Here is a 13377-nt window from a genome sequence, read left to right as displayed (position 1 = left end):
CATTCTAACGTTAGGACTATTCTTCAGGTGCCTTCCCTTTCTGCCCTATGACCAGTCCCCACTTATTCTCTTTCCTTGGTTCCTGAAACACCTCTTTTACCCACGTCTCCGGTTACTTCTCTGGATGTTCTTTCATGGGCTAGTGATCCCCAAGGTTGTTGTGATCTTCCTCATCTTGCTCTGTAAATAAATTCTCTCTGGGAAAGCTGCCAGGAGACCTATTGCCATGAAGATCTTAGACATTTTCTTCCATACCAACGAATACAAGTATTAAGTACAGGGTAAGTTTGTACTAAATATGTGCTGAGAAAATGAGGAAATGGGCAAACAAGCTATCTTCTACGAGTTGATGATTCTCAAAACTTAATTTATCATCTAGATTTCTTTGCTGAGTTTCAGACTTCCTGATGCAGCCAGTGACTGCCTAAAAGAATGCCATGTAATAAACTATCACCTAAGTTCATTGACTTACGTCAATGAGCAAGAAGTATTTAAATGTGAAGAAGCATTTGTTCTAGTATAGGTTTAAGAGCAGTTAAGCTAAGCTTGAAAACAAGTGGATCCGCTTCGGTCATTCAGGATTAGCTTAAGGCTGAATCAGGTCTATTACATCCAGGTCAGGGTATAGGTGGGGGTCACTTGGGGGGATGATAGTCTCCTGACAGTCACCAAATCACACAAGCTCCATTAAAACCTTTGTGTTCACATCCCCATGGCATCCCATACACCAGTGCAAGTCTCAAAGTGAGTCCTGTCATTAATGGGTCAAGAAAGTAAGCTTCTCATGGGATTGGAGGGGAACAGAAGCAAGTATTTGCTGAACATGAAGCTTTCCAAATCAGCATATCTATACATCATACTGACCTCAAGACATCTCCTCGAAGGTCTCATAAGCCTCTGAAGTTCTCTCCTTTGCTAAGAATCTAGCATTCAACTATCACTCTCCATCTTACTAGCAGGGGATGTTGCTAAATCATCTGACTGCTAAACACGCTGGCTTCTGACCGGTCTGCATCTGGAAGCTCTGTCTTCTGTCAGCACCACTGAACAGCATAGAGATCATAGACCTGCGCTTGACTCACTCCTATGCTGTCTATAATTTTTTGGAGATTATGTTGCGGCTATTCGCAATTCATTTCCCAGCTGCCTGCAGCATCAGATACCAAGGTCCTTGCATCTCAGTGCTTCAGCTTCCTCAGCCACAACGAGGAGACTTGACATTGGAGAGTCCTTTTGAACACTGACCTCCTACATGAAAAACACATTTCTCTGTAGGTGCTCTTCCGGAAGATGGTACCTCACTGATGTAGCAATAAGCCACAGGTCACAGAACTGACATTAGGACCCACTAAAGGAGACAGAGGACAGTGACTCCGTTACTGTTTAGCTTTGCTTTCCTGTGGCCTGGTTTGGATTACAGTCAGAGCACATATGCCCCTCTCTCCCCTGTCCCCCCTCACCCCCAGGCCATATACTTGGTTCTAATCTCCTCTCTCAAATTTACTTAGGCTGTCGCCAGATAATTTGATAGTCTTGCTCAGGACAAATGGGCTCTGCTCCAGGGCACTGAGGACAGGAATAGCAAGTCTGGATAAATGCACTTTGGTGGCTTGAAGAGGAAAAGTTTTGCAAGACTAATGTTGGCACTGTAGTTGGCTCTTGCCTGCTGTATTAATTTCTCCCTTAATAGAAAGCTGACCCATTTTTTTTCCAGCCCAGAGCCCTAATGGACTTTATTCAGAGGCTATCCTTCTTCTACATAAAGAGCTGCATTGTATTTAATGATAAGCCTTTTAATGGAATTTGCTATTTCTGGGTCTCTGGGAAAAAGCCATTAATGAGCTTGTAAGTGGAAGGAGGAGCAGATGTTTGAGGAGAATGCTTTTTCAAGGACAGTCTGTCCTGGCAGGAAAATGTACAAACCCCTTAGAAACAGGTTCTTTTTCACATCCTTGGAATTGATTTGGCCTGACCCAAGTTCTGATCCAGATAAGTTAGGGCTTCAAACTAAATACCTCATTCTCCAGGTTTCCTGTTCCCAGCAACTACCTATGTGCTATTACCTACAAATGGTTCTGTCATCCTAACCATAGCAACTGTCATCAGCAGTGTGCAAAAGCATACCAAGATGAATGTGCATCACACAGGCTAACATCCTTCAAGCCACTGTTTGGTCAATACCTATTTAAGGGACTGAGCTTAACAAGAGGAGAAAGATAAAAGAGAATTGCTCAGGGGAGGGTTTAATCCTTCTACTGCCTGGGGCAGTTTAGTGCTGACCCCAAACCTGCATATTTACTCAGCAGAACAAAAGCATATAGTTTGTTGATCATCACATATGTCTGACTCTTCTAGGTCCTCCAAATTGAACCTCTAATCCCAAACAATTCACTGAAGCATATGTAGTGTTGCCCTTAGGAGGAGTTCTGCCATCTTTGCATCTATTGGCATTTCCAATGATAAGACTTAACACCCCCTATAGTTTGTTGTGTTGGAATATGCACTCTTCCACCCATCTCTTAATGGTGTGTTTTGTGTCCTAGCATTTATGGAGGCTCTAAGGATATATAGAATGTGTAAGGTAAGGCCCTTATCCTTAATGATTTGACAGCTGAAAGTAATCCAAATCACACTAGTGAATATGTTCAGATAAAAGTATTATGCTAGATGATGTTGGGAATTTAAAGATGAGGATGATCTTTCATTGTCCAAGAGACTATTTTGTCAAACTGTACTCTGGGAGCTTGTTTAAGAGAGACTTCTCACAATGTCCCCTTGATCTACTAAATGAGAGTGCTACAGGCAGAGTCCAGTCACTTGTGTTCAATAGTAAGACAAATGAGAAGCTCTGGCTTAAAGAGTTCTAGTGAGTACTTTCTTTTCCATTAGACTGGGTGAGACCAGGACCAGGGAATAGGCCAAGGAACTTCAGCAATACTTTTAGAGTTTAGTTGAAGAACATAATCACACCTCAGTCTTAAAATGCCTCATTCCTCGAGTCCCTCTGAATTTACTACTCTTGATTTTTTTTTCTTTTTGCTCAAGGCTAGTACTCTATCACTTGAGCCACAGCTCTGCTTCCAGCTCCAACTTCCCTGCCTGAGCTGGCTGCAAATGGCAATCCTTAGATCTTAGCTTCCTGAGTACTAGGCTTACAGGTGTAAGCCACTGGCATCTGGCTAATTTTTAAAAATAAATCCTCAGTTTGACTGGGATGATTAGCAGAAGTTTTGAGAAGAAAGAAGTCCTGGGTGATCATGGAGAGATGTAGTAGAAAATGAGTTTCTTCATTTCCTGTGGCTCCATCTCAAAATGCAACTAGCATGGAGGTTTAAAATACAGGATTTTATTCTCTAACAATTATAAATGTCAGAAGATGATGGCAGGATCACTGCCTTTGCTCATGAAGATAATCTATTTTCTGGTTTCTGGTAGCCCTCGACATTTTGACTCATGACTACACAACCCCAAACCCTGCCTCTGTTTTCTCTCCTGCATCTCCTCTTCTGTGTCTGATCTCCTTCTGCCTTTCTTTTACAAGGACACTTGTCATTTCAGTTATTGTTCACCAAGAGAATACAAGCTGAGATCATCTCAATGCTGAACTCAATTACAGTTGGAAGGACTTTTCTTTGAATAAGCCAGCATCTACAGACTTAGGGATTTGACCCAGGCTTTTGGGAAGTATCATTCATTTTAGTTTTCCATAGCTGGTATGAAGACTGCATACATGAAATATACAATTAGCAGGAAGGAATAAAAGACTGAACTTGCACTATTGAACTTGTATTTTAGCCAAGTGAGAACCTGAAGTTAACAGGACAAAACTATCATAGTAGTCATTCAGAATTTAACAGGAAAGATGGATATTTGTAGGAAAACTTACTTACTGCTCATTGTGCCTTAGGAGTCTGGAAATGCTATTACTAATGATGACATCAAAGATACACAAGTAGGTCTTTCTGCTTTTTGTTCTGAACTTCTCACAGCTAAGGAAAAAGATATCTCTTGGGAAACCAGGGACAATGTTTTGTCTCTCAGAAAATTGTTATGTTGTCTTTCCTGGACCACTTATATGTGAGAAAGGAACTTGTTCTCTGATGCCTTGAGCAACCTGGAAGCATTTTCTGTGTACGTCCCTGTTCCCCAGTGGCTCAGAACATATGTGACTTCAAAAAGGTCCATTGAACAGTTAGTATGTGAAGCTGGACAGGGATTATGTCAGTGTACTTTGAAAGTAATTACAGCATCATCTCAGAAACTACAGAGTGCTGCTCCCACAAAACTGTTCCAGTGTTTGGATTGTGGAAGAAGATTTCTCATAAATGCCATTTTAAAAGGGCAAAGGTTTAGTTAACAAGTCAGCATACCAACATATCTGTTTACTGTATTATGTTAAACTATTCACTAAATATTTCCATCTGTAGGCTGCTCCCATCCACACTTCCTGATAGTCTTTCATAGAAACCTACCTGTGACAAGAGCGAGCTCTGACTAGGCATTAGTGGCTCACAGCAGTGAGGCTGAGGTCTGAGGGTCATGGTTCAAAGTCAGCTCAAACAGCAAAGTCTGTGAGACTCTTATCTCCAATTAACCACCAAAGAGCCAGAAGTGTCTTGATACAAAAATGCTCAGATGCCCAGGTCTGAGTTCAAGCCTTAGGACTGGCGCGCATGCACACACACACATGCATGCGCGCATGCTCGCGCGCGCACGCACGCACACACACACACACACACACACACACACACACACACACACACACACACACACACACACAAGAGCTCTGCTACAGCAAACTCCAGGAAATAACCTGGGAAGCATACAGGCATAGAAGAAAAGAGGAACCATCATATTATTTATTTTAACAATAACCAACTGAAAGCAAGCAAAATGACCAACAATAAGAGCCTATCATCTCAAGAAAACTTTATCTAGTTGATTCAAAGTTTCCCTAGCTCCTGTTTAGTAGTATAATTAACATTATCATCAGTTTTTATATACACACAACAGGACATTTTTCATCAGTCCTCATTAAATCATCATTGCATGAACTGATAGTATACTTCCTTCATTTTCTGATCAGCAGTATTTTTTATGCCGGCAGTATTTGTTTTTGTAATCATTTAATTTAAAGCCATATGGCATAAGTTATAGGGTTATGTGAAAAAAAAGTTCTTGTTCATGTGAAAATTGGGTTGAATGGTTTGGAAGGACACAGTAAGGGAAAACTGCTGGTGAAAAAATTTTAAAAGGAACCTAGTACCAAAGTAGGAATGATGAAGAAGTAAGGAAGACTAGGTAACAGGTTTTGCTGGTTCTGGAGGATTGTGAACTCAGATTGTGTTACCTGTTTTAGATTCTCATTTAAAAGACAATAGAAATGGCAAAAAAAAAAACCCAGGTGCATTATGGGTAGGCCTGAAAGAAGGTTGATGTGGCATTGCTGGGTGGAAAGGAGCCACTTCAGTGATCACAGTGAACAATGTAATATAGGTGAACCAATTTCATCCAAGTGGAGCCTTGCATTTTATTCCCAAGGAAGCTATTGGTGAGCTTCAAATGAAGGAATGACACACCCTGGCTCACGTGTTAAAAATAATTCTTGCCACTATGTGAGGGGGAAAGCCAGTTAGGAGGCCACAGAACTACTTGGGGACCAGAAGTAAATGTGACATATATGGTGTTAAGTGGAAATGGAGACTGGAGGTGGACTGATTCATTATAGGTTTGTGGGGTAAAATCATCGGAACTTGATTCAAAGCTAGACTTTTAGCAGGAGAGAGACACAACTATTTATTTGCTTTAGCAGATTTATTGGGCATAATTATTATACTAGGCAATTTACCCATAAATGGTACAATAAAATGATTTTTAGTATATTAGTTATATAATCATTACCACAATCTAGTTGAGAAAGTTATTTTACCCCTGCAAAGAAGCCATGCATCTCTTATCCAGTACACTTTTATTGTATATTGTACCTTTTATTTATCTGTCCCTCAGTTGATGGACAAAAAATTCATTTCTACTTTCTGGCAATTAAATACTCTTTCCATGAACATTTATAGTTAAATTTTTATGCGGGTATATGTTTTGCTTTCTCATGGGCATATGCTAAGTACTAGAATTTCTGGATCATATGATAATTCTGTTTACCATTTAGTGACCTGCCAAGACTATTTTACAAATTGGCTTTCCTATTTTAAATTCCTATCAGTAATTTATTGCTGCTCTTTTATGAAGGCTGGGAGCAACTGGAGAGACCAGGATGGTTATACAAAAGTGGAGGCATCTTAGCAGGGTTCAAGGACACACACACAACTTCATATTGTTTTATGGTGTGCCGCAAAGATTCATGACAACCATCTTTACCTCAGGTTTATATTGTTAAACCAAAAATTCTAACAGAAAGGGCTTGTTAAAACAAATCTGTTTTCAAATCTAGAGTCCGAAAGCAAACTCGTATAACTGCTTATACATCTGTCCCCAAACAAGCTCCTGCAAGCAGGAGGATATTTTCAGGGAGGCAAAGAGTCAGTAGATATAATAAAACTTCCACTCCTTTAAGTCATGAAAACAGGGCTCAAGTGGTAGCCTGTTACTGAGGACTCCTATGGCAACAGATATCAGCTCACTGCCTTGTGGTACTGCCCTGGTCTCTCAGGCTGGAGGGACTGGCTCTGCTCCAGGTTACTTCTGAGGCGACCTTACTCCCCCCTTGTAGTGCTTTCAGTTTAAAAAAAAAAGGAAGGGAAATGAAACATTTGTCAGGCTTAAGATCAGCCTGGCACTGGGTTATAACCAGTACTTCCTTATGTGAGGATGACTCAGGACTAATTGCCAGGGCAGAATCCAGTCTAGATTCAACCATTGTATTTAGCAGCCAAGTCTGTGTCTTTTACAAACCGCTGTGTTTGCAAAAGCTCTCCAGGTGTGCATCTTGGATTTAAAACATTGTATTTACTTACTACACTGCTACATACTGAGGGCCTACCAGTTGTAAAGCATAAATGAAATTAGGGACTCGTGTGTGTGTGTGTGTGTGTGTGTGTGTGTGTGTGTGTGTGTACACGTGCGTGTGTGTGTGCTTGCATGTACATGTGCATATGCCAGTCAATCCTGGGCCTTGAACTCAGGGTCTAGGTGCTGTCTCTTGGCTTTTGTGCTCAAGGTAGTGCTCTACCACTTGAGCAACAGCTCTACTTCTGACTTTTTGGTGGCTAATTGGAAGTAAGAGTCTCATAGACTTTCCTGCCTTGGCTGGTTTCAAACTGCAATCCTTAGATCTCAGCCTGCTGAGTAGCTAGGATTACAGGTGTGAGCTAAGGGTACCTGGTGGAGACTTTATTATTTTAAGAGATATGCTATACACAAATCAACTATAATATCTTCTTCATCATGAGAGACATTTTAACTGAACTTGTGGGAGGAAATGCTAATTGGATTTAACAAACTTACTGAGGATCTGTTGGGTTTTTTTTGGCTACATATTAGGTGAACTCCTGGTGAAACAGATGAATAAAAAGGGAAGAAATTACTACACAATTAACAATACAGTTCAAATAAAATGAATGTATTTTCATAGAAATGAAGATTTCTTTGGAGGACATCTAGAGATAAGCAGGATCCAGTGTTTTGTTTTGTTGTTGTTTTTTTTTCAGTCGTGGGGCTTGAACTCTGGGCCTGGGTGCTGTCTCTCAGCTCTTCAACTCAAGGCGAGTGCTCTACCACTTGAGCCACAACACCACTTCTGGTTTTCTGAGTGGTTTATTGGAGACGAGAGTCTCCTCAAGTTTCCTGCCCCAGCTGGCTTTGAACCACGATCCTCAGATCTCAGCCTCCTGAGTAGCTAGGATTACAGGAGTGAGCCACAGACGCCTGGCCAGGATCTAGTTTTTATAAAATGAAAACACTGCAGGAGAAGAAACATTTAGAGGATAAAACAGAGAGATAAATGTGTATTCATTTCAGTCAAGATACAGAATCAACTTAGGTGTTCACTGATGGATTAATAGACAGAGAAAATGTAATATCTATACACAATGGAATATTATACAGATAGAAAAAGAATGGAATCCTACCATCTGTATACCAAGGATGGGCTGGAAGACATTATGCTAAGTGTAATAAGTCAGGCTTAGGAAGACAAATACAGTAACTTCTCACTTATCTGTGGATAAGAAAGATAATTTCATAAAGGTAGAAAGTAGAATGCTGGTTATCTCAGACTGGAAAGAGAGGATAGAGAGAGAGATGGTTTGGGGTTCAGGGGTGCAATTGGATAGGATGAATAACTTCTGATGTTCTACAGCACAGCATGATAATTATGGTTGGCAACAATTAAATTTCTATTTCAAAAGAGCTAGTACAAATGATTTTGATTGGTCCAACCCTGATGAAATTATGTTTGATGTGAGAATCTTTCTAATTCAACCATTACATACTTTTATATGCATCAAAATATCACATTATATACCACAAATAAATACAACTATCATGCATGAACTAATTTTTAATTTTTAATTTTTAGAAATAAGCATTAAGAAGAAAAAGATAAGTGCAAAGTAGAATACTGAAGACATTTTATTCACTGTGGTTTGAAACTGGGTGCATGGAAATTTAGGAGATTTAAGGTAGGCTGCTGAATGTAAGACAGTATATCCACTGTGGAAAACAATCTGTCAGTTTCTTAGAAAGTGAAACATAATCCAGGCGCTGGTGGCTCACGCCTGTAATCCTAGCTACTCAGGAGGCTGAGATCTGAGGATCGCGGTTCAAAGCCAGCCTGGGCAGGAATGACCGCAAGACTCCTATCTCCAATAAACCACCAGAAAACCGGAAGTGGCGCTGTAGCTCAAGTGGTAGAGCGCTCGCCTTGAGCTGAAGAGCTGAGGGACAGCGCCCAGGCCCAGAGTTCAAGCCCCATGACCGACCAAAAAAAAAAAAAAAAAAGAAAGTGAAACATAAATTTAACATGTAAACCAAGAATTTCACTCCTAGCTATGTATCTAAAAAGCACACAAAGATTTGCACATGAATGTAATAAGCATAACAATATTACTACACTAGCCAGAAATGGAAACTCAAATATCAATCCACTGGTGAATGGATACACAAACAATGTTATATTCAGAGGATAAATACAGGATAATAAATACAGATAATAATAAATACAGATAATAAATAATAAATACAGATAAATACAGGAGCAAGAAAAAGAAATGGATTAATGAATGATATGTACTACATCATGAATAAGCCTAGAAGTTCCATGAAAAGGTTCAATAGTATATGATTTTGTTTATATGAAATGTCCAGAAAAGACTATTCTAAAAAAAACAGAGAATAACTTAAAGATTGTTTAGGAATGAGTTGTGAACAGGGACTAACTTTAAATGGGCTCAGGGATGGATTTCTTTGGAGTGCTGGAAATATTCTAAATATGCTGGAACATAGTTATGGGTTGATGACTGGAAATTTACTAAAAATTTTGAGGTGTACACTTAAAAAAGGTTAATTGGTATTATGTAAATTATACCTCAATAAAGCTGAAAGTTGATCACAAATTATTAATCAAATTAGAAAGAAATGAAGTAATCTCAGAAATGGAAAATAAACTTACTAAAATCCTAAAAGTTATAGATGAGAGAAAAACTTGAATGAACAGATAACTAAGAGGAGTGGCATATTAGAAGATAGTACAAAAAATTTCCTAGAATGAGACACAGATTAAAAAGAATTAATAACATTTTTTGAGATACATGGGCACACTTTCGTGCTAACCAAATGACAGTTCCAGAAAATAGAATGAAAGTAATGGGAGAGAGACAGTATCTCAAGAGAAATTTTGTCATTTTCTAGAATTAAAGAAAGCATGAGACTTCAATAAACTAACACCGAGGAAGCTCCTGTGAAACCAAAAAACATCAAATGAAAATTAAGCAAGGAGTAGAATTATTGGCTAGCAATGGTCAAACCCAGAAGACAATGTGGTACTACATCAAGGTTCTGGAGGAAAGTATCTGTCCAGTAGAATTCTATTCCTAGATAAGTGACTGTACACCATAGCAGCAAAATGAAGATGGTTTGAAATCTACAAAGAATTCCCTCCACAACCATGACCCCTACAGAAAGTGATAGTGGAAAAGATGGACCGCAGTCATGCTCACCTAGAGATTATTCAATTTCTGTCTATTGAAAGTGTATTCCCTTCCTAATAAACTTCAATAGACTTCATCCAGAAGGAAGATGAATTCAAAAGAGACAGGTTGAATTAAAGAAAGAAAAAAATGTGATAAGCAGACAAACTGGTGTCAGTAAATTTAATTTTTGATTAAAAGAACTAGTTTTAAATGTAAAAAGTAAAAACAAAACTAGGCAGCAATTTATAGGATAGGAAAGGCAAGAGCTGACAAATGGTGAAATACACGGAAGAACCAATAGATGCTATTAGAAAATATTATCATTAAGTATCTTGACATTTTTACCATATATTATATTAGTATATTATGTTATATTATATATATTATGCTATGCATTATATTAGAATACTACTTAGTATACTATTAGTATACTTAAATAGTTGAAGTGCCTTTTATTGTTATTGTAAACGTGATGTACAGAGGGCTAGTTATAGTTACATAAGTCAGTGATGGGTACGTTTCTTTGAGTCACCCTTTCCCTCACTTTTTCCCAGTGTTTCCCTTCTAACCCTCTGTCCCCCACCAAACTGTATAGTTCACTTTCAATATAGTGTCTGGTGAGTATCACTGCTGCATTTTTTTACCCTTTGTCCCACCATTTTTGTGCTTAGAACAACAAAAAATAAGCACAGGGCTTTTAAAGAAGTAGTGGAATAAAAAATTACTTTTCTAATCCAACAAAAGGCTGAAATGGAGATGAAAGAATGGTAAGTGAAAAATATGAAATATGATAAAAATTATACTAAGACTATTAATAATCACAATAAATGCAGACGAATTAAATTCATCTATCAAAGATACAACTAAAGAATGTCAGAAGGGGCTGGGAAGGTGGCTCAGTGGTAGAGTGCTTGCCTTGCATGCATGAAGCCCTGGGTTCGATTCCTCAGCATCACATAAGCAAAAAGCAAAAAAAATAAAATAAAATAAAATACATTAAAAAAAGAATGTCAGAAGGATTAAATGTGCATATATGCACATATGCCAAAAGAAAGGAGTTCATAAATATCAGAAATTTCTAATTTAAGAAATTAACATGAAAAATAGTAAAGAGAGGCACTACATAATAATGATCAACCAATGGTTTGTGGTAAGAGTATACTTTGAGAAATACTGTCTAGTGTGTGTTGGGGATGATGTCTGCCTTTCATATTGCTGTATCTTCAGTGCTTGACTCATAATAGGTATACCATAAATATTAATAACTACAGTGATCACCATATTTTATTGATATGATCTGTTAATATATGTTTGGCATACCACAAAGCAAGGATTGTGTCTCACTAAATTTTATGTCATCAATATTCAACATAGTGTTGGCACATAGTAGGTACTCCATAAATTTAAAAAATGTAAGAATTATTACCTTTGTAAAATCTGTTTCTGCCCATAATAACTTTTGACTTCTATAGTACTGGTAATTTGATACCTAAGTTAGCAATTGATGATATAGCAATCTCTTGAAAATATTATAGATTCTTTGAAAACAGAGCAGATGCAGGTACTTGAATAAATAGGATTTTAAAAAAATGACATCAGTGCTTAGGTGAGTGTAGGTTAGAGTGTGGGTGCCTGTTATACATGTCAAACCTTCCATTCCCCCTTTCCAGCCCTGTTTGGAGTCAGGCTCAGGAGCAAAGAAGGTGGAGAAGTTACTCAAGGGGGCAGGAGAAGGCCACTAGTACTGTTCTGTGCAAAATAGTGAGGGTTATCTGCATCCATAAGTGTAGGGAGTGTGTGTATGTTTGTATGTGTGTGTGAGAGAGACAGAGAGAGAGACAGAGACGCAGAGAGAGTCGGAGAGGCAGAGAGAGAGGAGTATGTACCTTGACTGCTAGATAAACTTGGACCTGACCTCTCACAGGCCAGTGTGGTCTCCAGAGTTTGCTACCAAAATGAAACAGCAAACAGACAGCTAAACTCGCCCAGTGCAAGCCTTGTACAATAGACAAGGACTGTAGCTCTGCATCCTCACACAGCCGCATGAGAGGAACCTAGGAAGAGGAGCTCCTGACAGGAAACAATGAGTCCGGTAGCATCTTCATACCGGTCTTGGCCCGGAGGCCAGACTGGGCAGGTTCACCCAAGGCCCTGGGGTGACAGGGGCGGATGGGCTGGCCGACCTCCGGAGGTCCTGCTAATCCATAACTGTGCAGTGAGCGCACCGCTCCCCATTTTTGCCCCGACACACATCTGCAGCCCGTAGATAGTCAAGTCCCTTGGGCTGCCTTCCAGGTTTACTACGGTGCCGCGCAGGCGGCTGGCACTCCACAAATGACTCAAATATTTGTTGAATGAAGGAATACGTGGATCGAGTGTTTTCCACGGTGCTCACATGACCTCTCCAGCTGTAAAGTACTGCGGTAAATACAATCACAACATTCCAGGCACGATCACAGAGCTGGCAAAGGAGAGCACGGGCGCGCGCGTGCACGCGCACACACACACGCGCGCACACACACACGCACACACACACGCACACACACACACACTTCACATCCCTCCACAGCCCACCTGCGAGGCAAGAGGACCCCGGAGGGCGTTTCCTCGCTTCAGCAGTGCTGCTCCCGGAGGTCGGGTCACCCAGATTTAGGGCCGCTTGCCTTTCCGTTGGCTTTCCAGACAAACTTTCTCCGGAATGGGTCTGGCCTGGCCAGGAGGCGCCGGCACCCCCGCCCCGCCCCCCGCGTTGCTGGCCGGCCGCGGCGCCCCGCCTTACCTTGGTGAGCTGAGCGATCTTCTTGCACATCTTCACGTGCATGTCGGGGTCGTAGTCCCTGCCCCAGTCGGCGCCACTGCGGGCGCCGCCGCCGCCGGCTTTGGCGCTCGGGCCGGGGCCGGGCGGGTGAAGGTTGCTGTTGAGGGCGGATGCCATCGCGGCCAGCCGCCCACCCCCGCCCGCCCCGCCCCCCCACGGCACCCCGGGGCTCCGGCTTGCGCTCCCGGCCGGCCGGCCCGCCGTGTGCCGTGCGCGCGCGCGAGCGGGCGGGCGGGGTGGCACTGCAGTGCTGCCCGCCGCGCTGTCGCGGGGCTCCTGCCCCCTCCCCGCCCCTCCCTCCCCTCCCCTCCCCGGGAGGCGTGGGCCTCCTCGGCTCCCACGCTCGCTGGCTGCGCGGGCACCCGCGCGCCCCACGGCCAGGCACGCGTGCGGCTCACGACCCGCGCCAGCTCC

At 41.3% G+C, this 13377-nt stretch overlaps 1 protein-coding gene across 3 annotated transcripts in view; it reads right to left on the bottom strand.

The window, feature by feature from the left end:
* Fam184b (family with sequence similarity 184 member B) overlaps positions 1-13111 on the bottom strand; it is a 79518-nt gene extending 66407 nt beyond the window's left edge. For all 3 annotated transcript variants that reach the window (XM_070012658.1, XM_070012659.1, XM_070012660.1), the window contains exon 1: positions 12925-13111. In XM_070012658.1, the coding sequence (XP_069868759.1) occupies positions 12925-13080 (156 nt within the window). In that variant the 5' untranslated portion in view covers positions 13081-13111. The remainder of the gene's footprint in view (positions 1-12924) is intronic.
* Positions 13112-13377: the final 266 nt, after the last annotated feature.

The sequence above is a fragment of the Dipodomys merriami genome, unplaced genomic scaffold, assembly GCF_024711535.1.
Source record: "Dipodomys merriami isolate MVZ:Mamm:240054 unplaced genomic scaffold, mDipMer1.0.p SCAF_9, whole genome shotgun sequence".
Taxonomy (NCBI): domain Eukaryota; kingdom Metazoa; phylum Chordata; class Mammalia; order Rodentia; family Heteromyidae; genus Dipodomys; species Dipodomys merriami.
The sequence above is the reverse complement of the archived record's forward strand: the minus strand, read 5'-3'. Positions and strand labels throughout refer to the sequence as shown.